The following is a 12,981-nucleotide window of genomic DNA, read 5'->3' as shown; positions in this document are numbered from 1 at the left end:
CCAAAATACATGTTTGAGGCAGGATTACAAGGTTTAAAAGCTTCACTTCTCTTGTACTTGTGATATCCTCTATCCATTAAAGATTTGTGCCTACTATTGACAAATACAAATGCTTCCCTCAAGGAAGACCCCTTCCCTCTACAGCTGGTAAAGCTACTTTTGTTACGTAGACAAGACTTCTTGTTGTTGTTGCTTTTTAATATAAACCTCTACCTGTCTTAGGCTTTTATTTTCCCAGCATTCAAATAGCTTTTAGATATGATCCACAATTTTTCTGCTTTTGTTTTTAAAAATGGATCTGAGAATGTGTGAACATGAGGAAACATCTTCATGAGGGAATGTGATGTACTGTTCCTGAGTTGTACAAAAAAGGAAAACAATCTTTTTGCACATCACCTTTTAAGAACAAGGCGTTTGGGTTTGGTTTTTTTTTCTGATAGCCTCAAAATGAAAAATACTGTAGATGCTCAACAAGGTTATTGCTTTTCAAAAGAAGCTCCACTCTGCTGGTGGTTGCAATCATTGACCCATGATTCATGACTTTGCTTTTGACTTACAAGTGCTAGAAAATGCTTTGACTGACACAAGTCACAACTAGAATACACTCTGTGACTTCCATGTGTTAAAAATGTGGTTAGTAATTTGTGGAAATAAAAGATGTATCAAATATGTATGTATAAAATAAACGGCTGGTACACAGAAGGGGGGGGGGAGAGAAATTCTTCCCTAGGATGGCAAAACTGTGGCAGATGGACAGAGAGGCACCACAACATTTACATGCAAAGGAAACCTCGGCTGCACATGAGATGGGCATTCACAGAAACATGCACCCAGTGACACCCAAGCAATGATGGCCCAGAGAAGATACCTATCTGAGATGACCAGAGCTATCAACACCTTCCTCCTGAATGTAAGATTCCAGGAATCGGGGAAATGTATTATTCTATTCCAGACGAAGGCTTTGTGCAGCTCGAGCCAAAGAAAGAAACCAACTTGAATATGAAGAACTCAGAAAGAAACAAAGAGACTCTGCCGCGGGCACAATAAATTGTATAATAACCACTGGCTTGGAGCAGCCAGCGTGGACGGGGAAGAATTGGTGCTAGCGAGACCAAACTCACGTCCACCCGGCTCACCTCCCAGGGGTGGTATGCTGTCCGATTGATTGGTGGCTGTCAGGACTGTATTATGGTCGCAAAATAAATTCTATTTTTCTATTTTTTTTACTGAAATTGGCTATTTTTCATTTTTCATTTATAACACATGTAACTAATGTTATTTCTCTCTTGTCTCTGCAGTTGCCAGTTGTAGAGTGTTTTGTTTAGTTTCAAATAGTTAGTAAAATGTTGGAAAGGACAGAGCCATCAATTGAGCAATAAGACTCCTGTCAGGAAAACACTTCATTTGAGAGTTTTTCCTCTGACACCAACTTTCGAGGTCTACTGGTTGACCAGTTCCTGAGTTGTTACAGCATGTATTAAATTGATAAACTGATAGTCTTCAGTCAGACTGTCAGGCATTGCTAAATCAAACTGCCCTATGTAGAACTACACAGTAACTCTTACCAGTCAACCCAGATATCTTATAAAAAACATCTATATTTTTTTTAAACTTATTTTCCATAAAACTGTTACTTGGCACTCCTTGTGCTGCCAATCCTGAAGTTTCTTCTTAATTTCTTCTTAATTAATCATATGCCAGTTCTTCATTGTGCTGTGTCAGATTAATCATTAATTATTTTGTTTTTCCTGTGTAACTTGATGTAAAAAAAAAAAATTAGACTACGTACAGAGACAGAAACTTTATTATGAGTGATTCAGGATTGTTCTTGGTACTTTTGTTGAGTAGAAAAAGGGTTGTTATTGGTAGCAATATATGCCTTTTAAGAAATGCAAGTTGTCCTTTACAAACACTTAAGCCCTTGCTGACAAATGGTCCCGACTTGTGTCAATAATGCATTAAATATAATTTTTAAAATTATCACAGGAAAAGTACTGAGTTTTTCCATTCTCCTTCTATTTGCAGTCTGTGTCATCTTTGTTCTGAGACTGAAAATATCTGAAAGTCTATATGTAAATTCAAACAGTTTTCCAAAAACAGCATCAATTTTTGGTCACATAGAATATGACATTGTCCTAGAAAATTACTTTCAAAATGCATCATGAGTGAGATTTCTTTCTATGTCTTTGTTGACACAGTAGACAATAAATACAGTCCCAAAAGCAGAGCAGACAAGATGAATGTAGGCTTACTTAGTTCAGATGGGTGAAAGTGAGGAAGGACACAGTGAGCACTTCATCAAAGAACCCCACTACTTGGTGTAAGAGGACAGAAAGGTAATCAAAGGACAGGTGCTTGTCATCTGTTTGAGACACAAAAACTGCATAACCACTGCCTTCCAGACAAGCTGTGAACAACAGGAAAGAAATCCCATGCTGAATGCTAAACATGTGATATATTTACCAGGCAGTAGAAAATGTGAGAATCAGTGTTTGGACCATTCAGCAGGGAGGGTTGCTGCTGTTGCTATTGTATGACTACAATATGGTGGGAAGTATTGAGAGGCTGCTTTTGTCATTAGCACAATAAACTGAGGGAAGAAAAATTTCATAGGGAAATTTCAACTGTTAGTCTTGATCCGAAAACCCAATCAGCAGTACCATCTGAAAAGAATGGAAAATGCAAACGCACATTGGAGGGAAACAAGGGCTGTCATACATTGCATCCCTATTTTAGCAACACGGAGGGAGTTTGCAAACAAACCATGATCTCACATGAGATTGCTTGTCACAAACAGAGCAGTAATGGTATTAGGAAAAATGTGTCATATGTACTTGAATGAATAATTTATTTCTGTTGCTGAAGGGAATCAATGTCCACAGCTCAGTCTGTTAGAGTCTCAGAACCATCCCTCCTTGTAATTACCATCATTGCCAGAATCCCCAAAAATGTCAGGGACAAACCATTCTGTCCCTCCAAATCACACACACAGGCGCATCATGTACCAATGCTAAATTTCAAGAGTGAAGAGAGATCACTGCCCTGTTGCCAAGAATAAAAACTCCTGTGGCCAAGAATGAAACTATTCAAAGTAGAAAATAAGGACTGTTCAAGAATTCCTGAACAGCTCAGTCCTTCACGCTAGTCTCATTTTAAAACAGTGAGGCCAGACCATAAGGACAATATGTGTAGCAGGAAATGTGTATGGTTGTGAAAAGATGCCTATTTGTGCAAAGGATAAGTTTTCTTCATTTTTCCATTTACTAAATAGGTAACAAAACTACTTGTTTAACTCAGCACTGTCCTCTAGTAGTGCTGTCTATACGTCAATGCTTTAATTACTTTTAATTACTTCTTCAGAGGAAATTGCTAATGATATCATAACTATTTAACTATCCTGTCTTTCCCATTTGATAGCATATAATACAAGCAGATTTCTGGTTTTGTCACTGTTGTTTTCTTAATCACGTTCTTTTTTCCACTTTTAAAAGGTGATTTGTTTTTAAGGCAAGTAAGGGAGACAAGTAGCCACTTTTAGGAAATTAGAAGGATTTTCTGTTGTCAGAAATTGATTTTAAAAGAAAAAATCCTTACATTTTCTAAAAGGCAAATACATGTTTTTGTTATTTTCTTCTGGAAATTGATAGATATTATTTTATCCAGTGGAGCCAAAAAAAAAATTGTTGACATACTCAGTTATACAACAAAGAGGGAATACTTGCTGCCTTCTGGCCTACCAAATATTTGTCAATATGAACTGTATCAAGGATCAGGGAGTAGAAAAAACAGCATTATTTTCCTTGTGTTTAAAATAGTTCCTTCTTCCACCTAAGCTAATTCCATCAACAAAAGTATTAATCTCTTCACTTCTGAAATAAGGTTCTAAAATAATGTCTGTCTGACACTCTCTGTCAGACACTGTCTGTCACTCTCTGTCATTGAGATCAACACAGAGATAAACTGCTGCTTTCATCCACTTTACAAAATCACAAAATACATAACCTGAATTTTTAAGTGTGTGCTTAATAATTTTTTTAATCTCAATTTCCTTCTATTGGTCTGGACACAAGGGGAGGGGGGAGGAAAGGGCATGTTACTTCTATCCATTTCAGTCTTGTTCTTTTTAAAGTGTCCAATAGAGAACAGATTTTGAATTCCATTTTATTAATTGTCTCTTTTCTGTTTGTCAAAATTATGTGATAGGCATTTTGGTAGAGTTGAGGAGAGGGAACTGAGCCTCCAACCATTGTATTTAACAAATGTCAAACATAAAGTCACAGATGAGGGCTGTTGTACGCATCTCTGTGAACAAATAAAAGCTTGGTCCCGAAAAAAATCTTGATTACAACAATCCTCAGGCAAGAGAAATATTATTTTATCTGCAACTAATTAAAGCTTTGTTGTCATTGCACTTGCCTTTTGAATGTTGGTTGCTGAACACCAGTTAAAATGTTTTGCATGTTTGTTGGTTCATCTAAAAATTCATTCAAAACAAAACAAAGCCCCATAATATTTAAGGAAGAAAACCTATTTATTTCACATGTTTGGGAAGAGGAGTCACAAGCAAAGCAGAAGTGTTGTGTAAGAAGCAGGGTCTGCCAGCAAAAATAAGACCCTAATTCTTCATCACAGCCCCAGTGAAAACAGTTTTGAAATGGGTCAGCTGATACCTTGAATAGCAGTTTTCTGCCAATCTCACAAAGTTTTTGTTTTAGTCTCAGTAGCAGCAAAACTCTGTCACTGGAAGGGGTCTGTTAGGCACGAGAAAGCTAATGTTCATTAATAAACATGCATTTCCCTTCAAGGGTCAGTTTTGGTCATGCTTTCTGATGCAAATGAGAGTTGACCAGTGACTAAAGAGATGATTGGTAGGAGCTTTCCTCTCAGGTTGTACTTCCCAAACGAAGCTTTCCCTTATACAGATATTCAAACTTTCACCTCTTTCTCTGGACAGCAGTGGAACCTCCATGGGATTGTGCAGGTCAGGATAGGGAGGATCCAGCTGACAGAATCATTGCATACCACTAACGAGGACAAAATAAAATTATTGAATTAAATTTTAATACAAAAATATATAAATAAAACATTTAAAAAAACAGCAAACACAATGAACACCCCACTGAGCATATATACTACAAAAAAAAAATAAAAAGGAAAACAAATGAACAAACTAAAAAACGCAACTCCTCTTTTCCATGCTGCGGGTGTTTTCAGGTCTCATCTTTTTGTGTCATGTATGTTTCAGCAGCCCTCCTGTCTACACACCTATTCTCAGTATGATCCCCTTCCTTGGTCTCATTCCACCGCATTTTCTTCAAATTTTCTCTCCCCTTACCCTTTCCAAATTTTCACTTTTTGCTATATTTTTCACTTTGGGCCCTGGCTTATCCAGAGGGACCCTCCACAAACATACTGCCGCATTTCCCAGTGATTTTCCGAAGTTTCGAGTATCTCTTAAAAAGAAAGTCTCCTTTATTATCAGGCTTACTCCGATTTTGATTTTTTCCTTGCAAAGCACGGACATAGGCGGTGGCGAGACATGGGCGGACATGGGCGGTTCCTCTCTCTCCCGCGTCACTGCCGCGTGCATTGTCGTTCCTAACACTATTTTTCTTGCTTATTCGGATGTTGACGAGTTTCTTGTCCACCCCACCCGCCCCCTCCGAGGCAGCGGGGAGGGTGCTGTCGGATCCCGAGGACGCGGCAGAATGTGGGATGCGCGTGTGCCAGCTGAGGCGCTCCCGCCTGGCGTCGCCAGGGGGCGGCAGCGCCGCAGGACATCCGCTGCTCCCCTCGTCCCCCCAGGTCGCCCCGCGCAGCACCGGCCGCTCCCGAGGGATTGCCGCCCCGGGCCTGGCACCGCCGCGCGCACCCACCGGCGGCGAGGAGTGAGTCTCACTGAGTGGAGACGGGTCTGCTACCCGCTCCCTCTCTATCCGTCTTACGGTCTGTCTTTCCGTTCCGGGGAGAGTGCACCACTCTACCTCCACAGGTTGGTTTCTTCGACCTTTCTTTTAGTAACAATGCAAATGATAATTAATAATCATAGTTATAATGGTAATAACACCAGGTAGAGTGTATATACCATTTGGAGGTTGGTTGTTTGGGGGGAGGTTATTGTATCTCCCCCCGCACCAGACGGCTTAGGTGCAGGCATCCATCGGCTCAGAACAGCTTGAAAACCAGGCAGAAACAATTACATCGTGATGAAAGCAAGATATTAACCCAGTCGGAGGGAGTGGGGGCAGAGAAATATAGTTTTTGTAGTGGTTTTCCCTAATGCTGCAGTTTTCACTTGGTAAAGTTCGCTGGCTGTGGCGGCATGGTCATGGGGTCCCGGTGACAGCTAGGAAGAGGTGGGGTCTCCATCATCCTGCACAAAAGTCTGCTCTGGATGGTGCTGCATTCCGGCAAACCACAGCAAAGAAAATTTTCCCTGCTCTGGAAGGTGTGTCCCTGCGTTCTGCTCTCCTTCCCGTCCCTGCTTTGGACAATCTCCCCATGAGGTAAAGGTTGATTTTCTGGAAGTAGGAGCAAAGAAGCAAAGTGCAGCTTGTCTCTGGAGGGAAGCTGTCCTTGCAGGACGAGAGTGTTTTCTCACCTGTCAGGGACTGTGCCTGGAAACTCTTCCTCAAAGCTGCTTTCCGTCTGGTGACCGAAGTCCTTCTTCTCACAACCCTTAACACACAGACGCAGAGGCTTGTGTGACGCAGGTTATGGGGGTGCCTGCCGACACATAGGGACACCTAATGCATGCGGTGCGGTGTGACACATACATGAGAGTTTCAAGTTTGCTCCTACACACACACATTTGAATCCCAGCTCCTGGTGGATCCCAGGTCACAGGTGCACGATCACTGTGGGTTGTGAGCTACTCTTGAGATAATTTCCAACCCCGTGGTCTTTAGCGAGTGTAGTTATTCATACAGGCATTAAAAAACAAGGGGGGGAGGAAAATTCGTCCTGTTGTTTCTACAGTTCTTTGGGAAAATCATCCCCTTTAATCATGTCTGGAAGAAAAAGAAAAAGAAAAGAAAAGAAAAGAAAAGAAAAGAAAAGAAAAGAAAAGAAAAGAAAAGAAAAGAAAAGAAAAGAAAAGAAAAGAAAAGAGTAACTGTGGCATTTCATATCGCTTTTCATATTCCTCTAATGGGAGTAATGATCCCAGCTGAAATGAGTCAGTGGAGCTCAGGGGCAAATTGCCTTATGTTCTTCACATAGCTGTTTGAGATGAGCTTATTCATACCTTCTCAGCAGAGAGACTCCCACCCTGCTTTTGAGGTCGGGCAGGCTCACTTCTCCTTCCCCACCCACACAGAAACGAGGAAGCTATCACTGTGTCCCTCCCGACGGGGGCGTCCCCCAGTGCGCAAGCCGGAGTTCCTGCTCGTAGAGCCACAGAATCTTAGAATCACGGAATCACAGGATCATAGGATGGTTTGGGTTGGACTGCAGGGGGAGTGGAATCTTATCCTATTTTAAACGCTTCAAGTAAAACATGCCAAGCCAAAGAATGTCCAGAACTTCTCGTTTTATTACTTAAACACATTTTAATAATAATTTTATAATAACATTCTGCTCAGTTTGAAAAGAAAAAAAATTATAAAAAGGGACGCCATTTCCAAAGAACACAGAAAAATTTCTATCATCGTTTTTGAGAAATGTTCGGTTCTCCACCAGAAAAAGTGTCCTCTCCCCATAATGGAAGTTTTGGCTCAGTAGCAGTTGCAGGACTGGAGTCTACTTTGAGCTGTTCAAATAACTAAAGAAAAAATATTACGTTTAATACTTACGATGCATTTGAAGCAATTATGTCTGGGGCAGAGGAGCACGAGTGTATCCTGTTTAAAGTTGAGGTCTCTTCAGGAAATGCCACAGACCGAGCATCCTGATTCCAGCTCTCGTTGCCCGGACACTTTTCAGAATGTCCTACTCTTATGGTTAGAAATCCAGGTGTGCTATTCGTGATCAGAATTTTGTTGAGAGAACACCATCAGAGGAAAGATGGAAATAGAACTAAGTATTTCCCTTGACCAGAATAATTAAGAAGAATTTTAAGTGCTTAATCTCCTCTTGTATGGTTTCAGGCTCTTAGCAAGACTTTTTTATCCGATAATTATGTTCCGTACAGCTGCATGGCTGGAACACTAATAATTTGTAAATAAACTTGTTTAACTTCGGCAGATTTCCTGCCCCTTTAAAATCCTTTGAAAAAAGCTAAATACCTTGCCTTTACCTACCATACATTTACACATAACTTAACAAGAGATACATTTGAGAGCTATGTTTTAAAACAAGCAGCCACACACCCTTGTAAGTTAAACAACTGGGCCAAATTCTCACTCTTTAAAAATCTGGTGTACCGATTTCAATGGCTTTAGAACCAATTCAATTATTTCCTGCCTAACAATCAGGAGCTTTTTATCGCTCCTGAATTCTTAGAATTCAATAGCAGCTCATGCCTGGGGCTGACCTGCCCAGAAAGAACTTAGGTGATTTCTGAAGTCAAAACCAATTTTTATTAATCCTCATACCACAAAAAAAAAAAAAAAAAAAAAAAAAAAAAGAGCCAAATAACTGCTAAATAACTGCTGAAGAAGAAAACCTAGGCTTGAGTATTTCCAAAATCATGCAGAGACGAAAAACAATGGTTTATACGAGAAAGTGAGAAAGTGAGTACGTGTAATTAACAGCAGTAATGATAAACTGGGTAAGGGAGGAAAAAAAACCTCCAACCACGCAAATTCAGGAGTTTCCTTCTATTTCATCAGCTTCAGGTAATGGAATATTAAAGCAAGGATAACACCAACTCTTCTCGTTGTAAAATGAAGACAGGTCTAATATGTTATAGGTTTTGTTTTGCAAAAAGGAAAATGTTTCTGCATTCGTTGGAATGAATAGCATCATTCAAGGATTTTATTGAGGTAGTTTAAGTAATAAGAATTTCAATGTGGTCTGGCTTAGCTATTTCTGTTATATTAATAACTTTATATAAAACCATAGCCGGCAGAAACTAAAGATAATTTGTGAATACTTTATATGATACTTAAAATACTTTTTTCCTGTTTATGCTATATTTATTGTCATATTAGTAGAATCTAAGTTTTAATATATTGTAATTTTATTAGTTTAATTCGGTATCATTAGCACAACTTCTCATTACATTATTTGGGTTTTGGGGTATAGTATATATAAGGTATAAACATCCAGAAATATGTTGACAAATATCACTGTTGGCCTGTTTTCACTCTGTTTAACAAAACTTGCAAAACCCCATAGAAACCATAGTCTTGGTGACGTACTCTGCTCCAAATAGCTATATGGCAAATAATATGTGTCGTCATTGGCATTACAGAGGGAAGAAGGCTTGGAATGATGCCATCCTGACATGCAAATCGCGCACAAGTCGTGATGGATGTGGCAGTCACAACCGTGGGGAGGTATCCACCCTGTACAGATGCTAACAATTTTCGGTAAAGCTTTGGGAGAATATGGCCAGATAAAGGTCCGGCCAAGGAATTGCAAGGGCTGTCGGTACATCTGCAGCAGTGAAAGTTTCGAGGGGGTCCGGATCCATATACTCCGACCCCAGACACTCGGACACTGATGTGGCAAAGAGGGGCAGCTGCCGCTCATTGGCTCCCTGTGCCCCAGAGTGCCGGGCACCACCGGCTGTTCAGCAGCAATGTGCAGCAATGTTCTTCAGGGGCCTGCTGCTTTCCTGGGAGGCTGGCGGCCAGCAGAGCCCACCTTCCTCAAGAAGACTCTTCCCCATGCTCTCTGTCCCCTCCAGCACCGCACCCCCCCCCACCCCCCGCCGGCCTCCGCTTGCAGAGGTCTCTTAAGTTTACCATCGGTCTCAGTAGAATAGTACTGTTAAAAACGACAAGTAGGGGCGGTGCGGAGGGCGATGCATGGCGTGGAGAGGACCATACCCACCCGAGCCCCGGCAGCCTCGGCGTGGGACTCGAGCCTCCGACGCCCCTCTCCCTCTCTTGGCCCAATCTCGAGTACCCCTGACCTAAGCCCCGACTCCTCGCCCTGCCTGGCAGGGATCCTCAAGGAAAGCCGCCTCGAAAGGCGTTTCCATCGCTGCCGATGCCTGTCTGTCTTGGGGGTGGGGGGGGGGGAACGGGGGGGGGGAGCAGGAAATACCGGGGCAAACGGGAGGAGTGAGCCGCGCAGCAGTCCGGTGTGGGCCAGCCTTCGTGGCCGCCCTCCTCTCTCCAAAAGCAACCTGCGCCTCCTTCCCCCCGTGGCCTCTTCCTTTCTTCCCGCCCGCCCGAGAGGGACTAGTCTGGAGTAGCCTCTCCTGATGTCCCTGCGAATGATGGTGCTCGGTGGGCGGCTGCGGAACGGGGGCCGCGCGGTGAGTACCGGAATGGGGAGCCCCGGGTGAGGGACGCGCGGCGAGCTCGGAGCAGTCCGGTCGTGCCGTGTCAGCACGAGGCGGGAAAAGTGTGTCCGGGATTGAGCGCGAGTCGGGGAAACCCTCCTGTTCCCCGTCCCCTCTCAGATCTTCATGTCTCTGCCTTCCGAAATGACGCGCGACGGGAAAAGCTGGGGTCCGGGGCTGAACGGAAAGAGGGGGGCTATCCAGGAAGGCATCCCTTCCGGGCGGGGGGATTCCCTGCGCCGCAGCCCTTTTCTCCTTAACATCCTCCTGCCCCCTAATTTCTTGCCGTCAGTAATAAATCTTATTCGCGTGAAGGGAAGCTATTGGATTTCAAACCTGATCAGCTGATGTGGGCCCGTGGGCCCATGGGCCTCTTTAAACACATGAGCTGGAGTCCGTAGTGTATCTACACCGCACTGACTGTGCCCTGAGTATCGCCCTGCACAGGCATGGGAGGTTAGGGAGCGGAGACAGGCCGTCAAGTGTCCCTCGGGATGAAATAAAAATCAATGGTGTTGGAACGAGGTGGTGGGCGCATTCCAGTGATTGTTCGGGGCGTGCCGGTCTGTACCGGAAAAGGATGGGGCGCAGCCTGCGCCAGGGGATAAGGTACAGGTTTGTGTACAAGTCTGTCTTCCTCCGTTCAGCGTCCTCTTGGGGGCGAAAAAGGGGATCTGATGTCCTGTAAAGGTGGAGGGAGGTGTAGTGACAGCCCTGCATCTCGCTTTGAAACCGTGTTCTCCCGCCAGACCTCCACAGGTCCCACAACGTGGCAACAGAACAGCAGTCTAGCATCACCTTAGCTCTGTTTCTAGATTCCTCTGTTACTACTGAAAAGATAGAGAAGAAAACAGGAGAGCAAGTGGGCTATCATGGCAAGGGGCACTACGTCTCTGTCCTGATGTGTCCCGGGTGTGGGATGGGCTGCCCGATAAGCTCTCCTCCCGATGCTCGATTCGGGGATGCGCTGGGAGAGCTCCGAAACGTTTTGTCAACAGGCGTATAAGCATTCAAACTGCGAGGTTTTAATGAGGATGCTGGTGTCCCGGCTAGGGGGATTGGTGCTCTGGCAGCATTGGAATCGGCGCCAGCAGCACTGTCCGTCTGTCCGCCCATTCGTCTGCAAGGCGCGGCACGGTGGGGAGACGGTGCCGCTAGTAAGGGAGAGGGACAAGGATGGTGACATGTTGCACAGGGAAAAATTAGTGAGAACCGTCCTTTTGGTGTCAAAACAATCATCGCAGTTTGAGGTGCTACCAGAACAGAAGGACAACACCCTTCCCAGAAGGACAAACGGACAAAGGCCATCACCAGGTCTTCTTTCCTAGAACCTTTGCAGCTCGTCGCTTCTGTCATTGCTTTTAATGTTTATTTTTCCACCGCCCGGAGTGAAAGCGGCGCTCAGATAATCTGCTCGGTCCTTTGGCTGAGATGCCTATGCTAAGCAAAACAACTCGAAATTGTTCTCCTATTGGCGGGCGGAGAAATTTACACTCGGGTTTTACTATGTGGTAGATGTAGCCGAGCTTTGTGTATTTCCCTCTGTGTGCATCGCTGGTACCCATCGGCACATGCAGCACGGCAGCTGAAACGCGAAGGGAAGATATGTCATGCGTGATTTTGCAACTGCATTTAGCAGCGACGCTGCTTTTAAATTTAAATATTTTATGGACATAAGCCCAAAGTGCCCACTGGGAACAAGAGGGAAAAAAAAAAAAAAAAAAAAAAACAAAAAAAAAAACCACCCCAAACCAAAAACAACCACCAACCAAACCCAAACAACTAGAAAGAACTAACCTACACACACACAACACATCCTGTTCTTGTATTTTTTTCTGAAATCATTTCCTGGAGGTGCAGAAGAAACTTCCTATGAGAGACAGACGGGTTACCCTTCTGTTTGTCCACAGCCTGTTAAGATACGAGAAAACCACTAATACCTTAGAGAAGATGTAAAGAGTCAATCATAAAAACACATCGTCTTGGAGAAAGTTCGGCTAATGAACTACCAAAATAGAAAAGAAACCCAAAAAAAAAGATAAAAACCTGAAAAAGAAGGGGCCGTTAATCCAATCCAACACGACCTCTAACTTCCCGGGAGTACGTCTTTTTCCTGACAGCCTACTGCGTTTAGAGCTGCTCCCCGCCATTCCCTCGCTGAAGAATTGCTTTTCCGTAACATCAAACCTTCGTTTTCATTACTTTTATTAAAAAGAGGAAAGGAGAATAGAGGGAAGATAAAAGCCTACTACAATCAGCTAACAAGAGCTTCCGAGTAAAAGGTCTTTCCACGCAACACCGGTACAAATTCAATAAAGAACGGAGGGCCATTCTGCAGGGACGAATACTAAAGTATTGTTCTTCCCTGAGATATTGCAGCTCCCTCCCCGCGCCCCCTGCGTTTCACAAGCCCAACTTATCTTCAAACAGGCACCCACAGACCGACACCGTGTTTTGATCACAGCAAACAACATGCGAAGCGCGTTGTAGGGAGGGGAAGGAGGCGACAATTACCGCACCTCATTCCTTCTCGGGACGAAGAGTAGAGACGGGGCAGAGAGCCGAGAACGCTGCCTGTCATCCGA

The 12,981-nt window shown here is 43.7% G+C and overlaps 1 protein-coding gene across 12 annotated transcripts in view; it reads left to right on the top strand.

Annotated features, from left to right (window-relative positions):
* Positions 1-10,164: 10,164 nt before the first annotated feature.
* The window catches only part of LOC120499636, a 103,687-nt gene continuing 100,870 nt past the window's right edge, over positions 10,165-12,981 (top strand). For all 12 annotated transcript variants that reach the window (XM_039703581.1, XM_039703582.1, XM_039703583.1 and 9 more), the window contains exon 1: positions 10,165-10,369. In XM_039703581.1, the coding sequence (XP_039559515.1) occupies positions 10,316-10,369 (54 nt within the window). In that variant the 5' untranslated portion in view covers positions 10,165-10,315. The remainder of the gene's footprint in view (positions 10,370-12,981) is intronic.

The sequence above is a fragment of the Passer montanus genome, unplaced genomic scaffold (assembly GCF_014805655.1).
Source record: "Passer montanus isolate IOZ18808 unplaced genomic scaffold, ASM1480565v1 scaffold164, whole genome shotgun sequence".
NCBI classification, from domain to species: Eukaryota; Metazoa; Chordata; class Aves; order Passeriformes; family Passeridae; genus Passer; species Passer montanus.
Note: the sequence above shows the minus strand (reverse complement) of the source record. Positions and strands in the feature narration are given on the sequence as shown.